A 9609-nucleotide genomic window follows, 5' to 3' on the forward strand; every position below is an offset into this window, starting at 1 on the left:
TTAAAAAGAATATACTTGACCTAAATCTTCCATTCAAAAGAAGACTACAGAATACACATCTGACTTTATCTTGTACTGGTTATTCCCATATCACAGATTTGCATGCAGAAATAAAAGATATCAAATCAAGCAGGGTGTCAAAATTAACACGCAGCATGAGAAGAGTCTTGTGTGCTACCTTGGCAGCCAGTTTTGCCCTGCGCTTACCACTCCACTGTGCCTATTTGTTGAATTTTACTAATTAATTATTATTACTGAATTTATTAGTTGAATTTTTCTTTTTAGCGTATTACAATGTAGAAATAAAGAAATTCTATCAGAAATTATTTATGAAATAATGACAGACAGAGCCTGATTTACAGCTATAGATTTGAAAACCCTGGCATGATTTATTAAAGACATTATGCCAAGTTCTATCATAAATTGAAATCTCTCAAAGTTAATAGAACATGAAGTTGAGGTGGATTGACTGGATAAAAGTTTAGAAATAAATTATTGAAAATTGCTGACCAGCTCAGTGTTTGAAAACTATTTTTATTCCATTTTAAATACTCATTTAACATCTTAGATTAAAGAGAAATAATATGGATCCATTAAAAACGAGAAGGCAATAAGCAATCAGTTATTTTTAATTGAACTCTTATGATCTGTATTTTTCACTAGAAACTGGCCCAAGAGGCAGAGCATGCTATGGCTGTCTTTAATGCAATCAGTGCTGTCACAGGGCAGCATTAACCTCAGAATTTATGCAAATGGTGTTATTTTGCACAGTCATCGACTACCTGCAACGTCTGAGTCCCATGAACAACAAAAGCACTACAAAGAGGAAGAATTAAGGTGACAATTAAGTTCTATTCAGACTTGAGTTGAAATGGAACTAGACAATAATAAACCAACCCTCAGTCCTTTACTTTCTTCTGTCCTCTGTTCGTAAGTAAAACAAGCACAAATGTCATTATATGACACACAGATGTTTCCATCTTTTCTTTTTTAAGCAGATGAATCAGTAAATATGAATGAAAAAGAACTACTATTTTTAACAATACAGATCCCAAACCCCTGTCATATTAATAATTCACAGAAGTCACTGAACTGCATGACATGTTGTGCTGAGAGATTTTGTTAGCAACTGAGTCTCTTAAGGTACATTTTTAGTACTTGTCTTTGCACTGACAAAATACAGCCTGCCCTCATTTGCATTTGAGCAATAAAAATAACAGGTACAATAGTTTTTCAGCAAGGGAACATTCCTGAGAAAAGGAACTCTCTTATCGTATATAAGGCTGCTTTGCTAAGTGGGTTTTTTGTTCTTGGTAATGAATTGGGGAACTTTCACCAGGAACCAGTAATATAGACCGCATTCATTAGTGAAGGCAAGCTTAGCATTAACCTAGAAACTACAGAAATAGTTGATCAAGAAAGTCCCTCAATATGGCTAGAAGTGCATTTAAAACCTTTTCTTGCTTAAAAAACAAAGATGTCCATAATAACTTCCTCTAATTTTCTGAGATAATTACCTACTCTACCATCCTTTCCCTGGCCAAAACAACCACACTGATATTAGCCAGCAAATACCTTGCCTTCTCTTAGCAGATACTCCTTTACACAAAGCCTTTCTACAGTGGATGAAATAAACTGCGAAAGAAAAGTCTCTAAGATCCAGAAACCAGTAATGATGTAGTAACACAATGTAAGCAGTAATGATGATTACATTTTTATGGCTGCAATAAAAGATACTGGGTTCTTTTTGTACTATAAAATAGTGTTATTGCATCATGTTTCACATTTTAAACGGATGTAAGAACCACATCTATTATTCTCTAAACTCGCCATTTATATATATGATACATTGTTGAAATGTCTGAGGTCTACCTAGAAAACAAAACACACTGCAAAGTACAGTTTTCTTTCTATAATGACACATATGCTAAATAAACTGCTCCTGCGGTGAACAATGACACTGACTCTACCTGCCCGGTGTTATTCAGTTTTACATTATTCAATACTTTTGAATTGTCAGTTTAAATTAGAAAGAAATCTGGCACAGATAGAGAGCCTGCACAGATCACATTTTATGCCTGCATTTTATCTTACACATACTCTGTACTGTTGACCTCCTGAACTTCCATTTTTAACATTTATATGTAGCTAAATGTATTACTTATAGTATAGTAATATATAGTTAAATATACTATTAAAATTTCTATTTATAATGTTTCTAGTCCATACCTGTGTATATATCATAACATATGTATGAATAAATTGCATACAGACTAAATTGCTGAAACTAAGTGGTCTTTTTGTGCCACTCAGGCACTGGTGGCACCTGAGAAAAGTCCCAGATTGGTGCAGCCAGGTTCTTTTGCAGCTCCACGTACTCGCTGTCATGGAAGAAGCTTGGCTTGTTTATCATGTTCCCAATATTCTAGACGGTTCTTCTCTTTTGTTAATACATCTTATTCACTTCTCTGGGACCTCCAACACTACACAGCAACTATATGTAGTTACTACTTAGTTACAGAGTGGGAGATCATCTGTTGATTATACATGCATGCAAAGAGAGCCAAGGTTGCCATCGGTCCCTGAAGGCAACCCACCAATACCAGTGCTCCAGTGCTCCAACGTTACAGATTTATGCCTTCACAAATGGGGAAGATCGCAACCAGTTTAGTCACACTCGGTAACATTTTACAGGGCGACGCTGCTGAATAACTGTCATGTGGAGGCACGGCATTAAATGGAGATCCAAACCAAGTTAACTCTTTTAAGCGTGTCCTGCAGCTCAGAGTGGCTTGAAGTGCACTCTTAGGAGGATCTAACAGCCAGTTAAACTAACCTCTGCCTTGAAGAGCCAGGTCTTTTGAAGAAGCAGTAACAAGTTAACACTGACATGTCCCTGCTCTCTGGGAATGCTGGGAACAGCAAATTAACTCCAAAGTCCCAGTCTAGGGCAGCTGTCCCAATCCTACTCCTGATTATGGTTTCTTTGGAAAGCAGATTTGGCAAGTAAAATAGAGATGATGATATTATGAGTGCCTAACAGATGTAGTATGAAAATTGTATCTATGGAGCACTTTGAATGTGTAGCTGGTACCATATAGTGACAAGCATTGCTGACGGTGTAATTCACTTTGGCTAAATCTATATTGCTTTTTCCAGGCTTGCCTGAACAAATTTCTGCCCCATGTTGCCCATACTGGATGTTGTCTTAAACATCTGTGCTATGCAGATCCAAGCTTCCAGCAGTACCAATGTTTGATTCTCCTGCACGCTGCACCACACACCCAGCCTGCAGGTCCGAGTGGGTGAGCAAATGGCTCGGGCTTCAGTGCAAGCCAGTGCGACAGCACTGCTCTAGCCCCGCTCGTCCATGGCTTCTCCCACTGAAGATGTGTGAATAAAGATTACAGAGTCAGCAACGTCACTTGGATAGAATGAACCTTATTAATCCAAATCTTCAAGGCTACCCACAACACACATCTGAATAGCATTGTGAATGAAAGAAGAACCAAATCCGTGCACCAAAAGACATAACTATATCCTTGTTAAACATAACAAGGGGCAGAGTTATGCTTTAAGAAGGTTTACCTCTGTTCATACTTGACTTGAGGAAAAAAATAACACAAAGTGACTAGACTAAGAATGAGCAATAATTTCTAGGGTCATTCTAAAATTGTTTCTAAATGAGTTTTGTAAAAACATAAAAGTCATCAATATTCACAACATAAATCCTGAATTGCTGGAGGTTAAGAGAGGAAGAGTTACCTCTTACAATTTTCTTAATAAGCTTGTTACCAGCCAACCTCAGAAATAAGTGAACAGATTAGACTGATGGTAAGCCTGAGCCAGCAGAGCAGTATCCGTTCACTATATTCATCCAACAGTCTCAAGTAGTCAGCTCTTACTCAAATTATATCTGATATGTTTATGAAAGACAAGTTCATAAATAAATTTCTTCTTGGCAGATAAAAAGGGATAATTTCTTAATTTTGATTAATGAAAAACAGAGATACTAATTTCCTTAGTTAAGGGGGAAAAAGCCACCCAAATCTGTTTTCATTACCTGCAGAGGATTTTCCTTTAAAATAATCAAGGGAAAAAACGTCTTTTTTCAGCCTCTGTAACAAATGTTTCACATGGTTATGATTCAATACGTTTTACACTACACTAGTAATTCTCATTATTCTTCAAATATCACATTTGAGGAGGTTAATACACCATTAACATGATTAACTTTTTAATAGAAGTTAAGCCATATGGAACCAATCTGCACCATGCGGCCATATAAATGACTAGATAGTGAAGGTCAGCTTCTGCCCCACTGCACTTCTGCAACTTCATTGGTTTCACTTGAGTTTGCAGGCCTAGACCAAGGGAGGAACCTGTGTCTCTCTAGAAACTGAGAGTATAAGCAACTTTCTATTTCTTCCCAAAACAGGGATAATCCATAAAAAGACAGGATGAATCAATAGACTAGACTTGCCTACATACAATCTGCAGAATGCCTTCGCCACCAGAGAAGCATTTCTCTGCATAAATTTCGGGTCATGGAGGTGAATCACATTCTTTAACACAGTTTGGTAAGAATAGTGAATTTTGTTCATTATTTCTCCATCAATCATTAAATCTGTAAAATACAGAGTAACTAGCTTAACGGTGCCGTTGATCAAAGGAGCAGCAGAAACAACAAAAAAGTTGTTTCCCACATCTTTTTGCCCCTGCCAGGAATATAGCAACCGTACCACGCAATTCACTGTTCTGAATCAGATCCTGTGTGGCTGATGCCAAGGTCCTGAGACAGCAAAGCACATCAGGAGTCCTGTCAGTTTTACCATTAATCTTAAGCACAGGTAACGTCAAGGGAACTCTCGGACTGAAGAACATTCTCTGCCCCCAAAAGCAAATAAGCCTTCTCCCTCCTTTATCCTTTCCCCAACTCACTGCCCACAATTTTCTTGCCATCTCCCCTGACAGACTTTGCCTGTAAGTGATGAAGGCTCATGTTTCTCCCACCCAGACCATCTTCTTTCCCATGTCACACCATGCCTCTCTTCTCTTCTCAGTTCTTCTAAAGGTGTTGTAGAAACAATACATTTTACTGACCCAACACCTCCTGGGCAGCTGGTTCCCACAGCTGGGGTGCAAAAGGCAATAAAGATAAAACACAGCTCAGCAATGAACCACAAGCCTGAACAGATTTCAGAGGTCACCTGGTCCATCCTTCTGCCCCACAGGAGGCTCAGCTATCCCCATGTCATTTCTTACAGACATCTATGTTACCTGCTTTTAAAAATGTCAGTGACAGAAACTACACAAGCTCCCTAGGCAAAATATCCCAATTTTTCACCACCTTCATGTAGGAAAGTTCAATCTTTCCTCACAGGTCACATTTTCTAGGCCTCAGGTCTTTCTCCTCTCTTTCGTTACAAGTCTCATCAGGTCTTTTCTGTTTTCCCCATACAAACAACTCCGATTAAAGCAGTTTCCTTTAAAAAACACTTTTTAAAATGATCCTTGAAAAACTTACTGTATATTGCTGCTGGAACTGAATTGCCTTTTTCCATTGTGCAACTGTAACATACTTTTAAGATTTACAATGACAAAATTATTCAATTCCTGCTTGTTTTAACTCCATTGGTTTTATTGCAGATATGTGTATGTAACAGGAGAAACAAGTCCAGGTAGTCACTGTTGTCATATGTGCGTCTATAACACCTATTACCAGAAACAGCAGAACATCAACAGTAAAACACCAACCATCAAATCAAGGAATTTTTGAGTTTAAAAACCAATTCAATTTTCCATAGTCAAGATAAAGTCATGTTTGATACAGAAAACCCCAATGTTACAAAATAATGACTCATCACAGAGATTAAATAAGACTTTGCTCAAACAAGCAGTTTCATTAGGAACACGCCTGGTCCACTGGCAAGAGCAGAACAAATCAGATTTGGCTCACAGTTTTCCTATACCCTGTGAATTCATATGTCACTTTTTTTTTTTTTAATCACTGAAGTAGTAAAGGAGGAAGAGAACTAACGCAATACTACTATAGTTAACCCACATCTTCTTGATTATTGTTGGCTTTACTTTCCTCAGGGAATAGAGAGGAAGAAAGTGCATATAAAGGTCAGAAATACCTCCTTTTGTAAATTGATTTAGTCTGCTGCAAGGAGCAGCAAGGACAGAGGACACGCCTTACCAAGATTTTAAAACTCTGAAAACAGCACATAAAATTGTAGTTATTCACAGACAACAATGAATCAGTAACTTCTCTAACACACTGGACACAATATAAAGTATTTCTTTGTTTTAAATAGTGGATTACAAAAGCCAAAGACCCCAAAAGAAAGGCTTGGGTTTGGCACTGATGAAATTATTTTCCAATACAACAAAGTAACGCATTACCACCCGCAACTCCATTTCTATATGTACATTACTATCACGCACGCAGCACTAACATATCATAGGACCAAATCCAAGGACTGAGAAAGGACTTTAGGCCTTTACAGATGAGAAGTGTTAAAGGTTGTTTCTTGGAGCCAAATCTTTAAAATAAATTAAAAAAACAAACAAAACAAACGAAGCACATTTTAAACACCAGTTTAACTTATGTGTCCATTATGCATTTTAAACAGAGTACATCAATGAGAAAGTAAAGTTTGTGACAGTCCTCTCTGAGCTGAAAGCGTACCTGGAAAAATCTCACAGATAAATTCATTCCCTCATGATTTTCATGATCTTTTAAAAGATGTGGCCATATCAGATATAACAGATGTGAAGAATTTTATTACAGCTGACCAACTGAGCATTCCCAAGAAATATTACACTAGTCAGAGCTGAAGAGCTAACACTTTGCTACTGAAGGTTTCCCGTACTTCATCTACCTCAAAATCAGATGCCAACATGTTTCATGACTTCTGGCCACAGGGAAAATATTGGATGACATTGATATTCAAGGTATATTCTGACCCATTTCAGACAAGCCACATCATGTGCTATCATGGAAGAGCATCCCGTCCTTCTGATCCAAATATGAAGTGAAGATAAAATGTGAGAAAATCTAACACTTGCATCAGCAGTGTCACTGAAAATACTAAAAATCTCCATGTAATTTTTAAAATACCCATAACATATAAAAGAGGAGAATAACAATTTGCAAAACCCGCAAGGGATTATTTTCCTCAGATTACAAAACTGACAGGCTTGAAACTCCAAATTTTAACATAACTGCACATGCCTGTTAAATATGCATCTGAATCTCAACATGTAGGAAGTGCACTGCAGTAATTATACTGTGCATTTTGCAGAATCTAGGGCATGAATTTATAAATTTAAGACAAAGTTTCTTCAAACGTTATTACAGGTTACTACATCTCAAAACTTAAATCATCATTCAGATAAAAAGCATTAACCAAAAATTCAAAACAAATTAAAAAATGCACTGAAATGTGAACCAGAATGCAAAGAATGTCCTAGAGGCAAGATTAGCAAACAATTACACCAGCCAGTGGTAACAGTTAGAGTACACAGCATTTTTCATTTTTCTTCTGAAAAGTCTGCTTTGCGTTCCCAGTATGGTGAAATCGTCCTGCTGTTTTCTACATTCTAAAAAAATGCAAATCATCAATAATCAGGAGGGCATCAGCTGATCACATTTCAGGATGCAGCATGGGAGTATGAAGTGACTGAGCATTGATCAAATGACGACAGAATCTGGAGACTGAGTCTCAAGTAGTATTGGTTGACCCTGATGTTAAGTATGTTCATATTATATAAGCCTACGCTGAAGTACTGCTTCTGCTGCTGGAAAGTGCTGTTAAAACTCTGCACGCACAGATATATTTGCAAAGTCAAGCACCTACAAATACATTTCTCCTGTCCAATCAATCAATCAATCTTAAAATGGCCTGCTCTTAAACCAACTTTCTGGCAAGGAAATACGGATCAGTACCTGACCCAACCATTTCACTGGTCGCAATGTACATTCTCTCAGCATTTCATGTGTGTCACCTCCAGGAAAATTCCTTTTTATGTAATAAGCTACCAACCACTGAATGATTTAAAGCGAAGGTACCTTTTCTTTTCTTATGTGCCTTGCACATACACAGCGGATGGCAAGAAGGCAGCAGTATTTCAAAAGATTACGCTTACATACATCCTTTCTAAATGTGTACGGTTCTCTAGGGAACAATCAACTCAGCAATGTCTGTGATGCTCAGGCTATAATTACCAAAATGAGACACATAACCATTATTACACCAGCAAACAGTTAACTTTACAGATTATTTCTCTTACTTCAGTAGTCTCAAATCTTTCATCTTTTTTTAAGTAATCAACTGCTTCCAACCTTCCACATTGCAGCTACTGTGCATTCAATGCCAGGTGCTGCACACCTCACTAGCAGAAACTCAGCACAATGCAAAACCTTCAGCCCATATAGTTTCACATACTGCCATAGCATGACAGAATGCCTTTGGGATTTAGCAAATTCAAACGGATTCTGTTGCTACATCACAGAGAAAAACGCCTTGGAAGTCTCACCGTTAAAAAAAAAAAAAAAAGAAAAAAAAAAGGCAAAAAAAAAAGCAACAGCCTACGTCTCCAAACATGACAGTGCATTCCTGGCATAGAATATGCAATGCAGTAAGAGAATAATGACAGTATTTATGTTACCTTCAGTCACATAGTTGTGGTCTCGAAGAAAGCTGTGGTTAATTTTTCGTGTGTCCGTGTCCTCGCCCATTTACAGCAGGATTACTCAGCATGCCTATCCGCAGTGGACTGATAACATCAGCAGAGGTCGTCACAAGAGCACCATCCATGCTGCCACTGCCTAGCAGAGGCGGAGAACACACCGGGCTACTGAGCACAGCATAATGAGGGCTAGTGATGCGGCACAGATTTGGGGACAGGGAGGTGGGGGGGAATAACGATCGGAAAAAAATGAAAGGAAAAAAAAAAACAAAGAAAAAGAAGTAATGGGGGAAGACGGAGGGAGAAACGGCTCCGATAAATTATGAATGCAGAAAGCCAGTAGGGAGCTTGCGTGAAGGGAATACAGGCACTTCTCCCGCAGTTAAAGAATAACCCAGTTGTCTAGTCGGGTGCTCCTTAAACAAGTGCCCACGCAGAGTCTCCTCCAAGTGCCTGCTGCTGGGGGTCTGGCCGGACGCTGCGAAGCGGCAAGCGGCGTGCTGCAGCAAAGGCGCCCGGCGAAGGGCTCCGGCTGCGGCCGCTGCTCCTGCCGTCAGATGCCTGCGCTGCATCAGAGCCGGCCCCTCCCAGCCGGCGCTCGCTGCCCAACCGCACAAGGTCTGCGTGTAGTAAAGTGAAAAATGAGACTGCAGGTAATTATTTTAGCTCTTCTGCTGGCAAGATGGGCAATGAAAAAAATGAAGGGAGGGGATGGGGGAGAAAAAAAAGAACTTCAAGCTGCTTAAATGGGTTTGCATTGACAGGTACCGCACACTAGTGCGCAACCACGATTTTGTGCTAGTCGGTACTGTCATATGCAGCAAAGCAACAGTCGTTCAATGTCAGCCTGCGTAAGTATTACTGAAATTGCCAAATACCTGCCTATGCAAATGGAATCATTAGCGGCAAGGC

At 38.9% G+C, this 9609-nt stretch overlaps 1 protein-coding gene across 2 annotated transcripts in view; it reads right to left on the reverse strand.

Annotated features, from left to right (window-relative positions):
* PPP2R2C (protein phosphatase 2 regulatory subunit Bgamma) overlaps positions 1–9389 on the reverse strand; it is a gene marked incomplete at both ends in the record, with an annotated part of 144196 nt that extends 134807 nt beyond the window's left edge. For both annotated transcript variants that reach the window (XM_081998787.1, XM_081998785.1), the window contains one exon: positions 8677–9389. In XM_081998787.1, coding sequence (XP_081854913.1) covers positions 8677–8746 — 70 coding nt within the window. The remainder of the gene's footprint in view (positions 1–8676) is intronic.
* Between the last annotated feature and the right edge of the window lie 220 nt (positions 9390–9609).

This window comes from Phaethon aethereus (assembly GCF_964289735.1).
Source record: "Phaethon aethereus genome assembly, chromosome: 4".
Classification (NCBI taxonomy): domain Eukaryota; kingdom Metazoa; phylum Chordata; class Aves; order Phaethontiformes; family Phaethontidae; genus Phaethon; species Phaethon aethereus.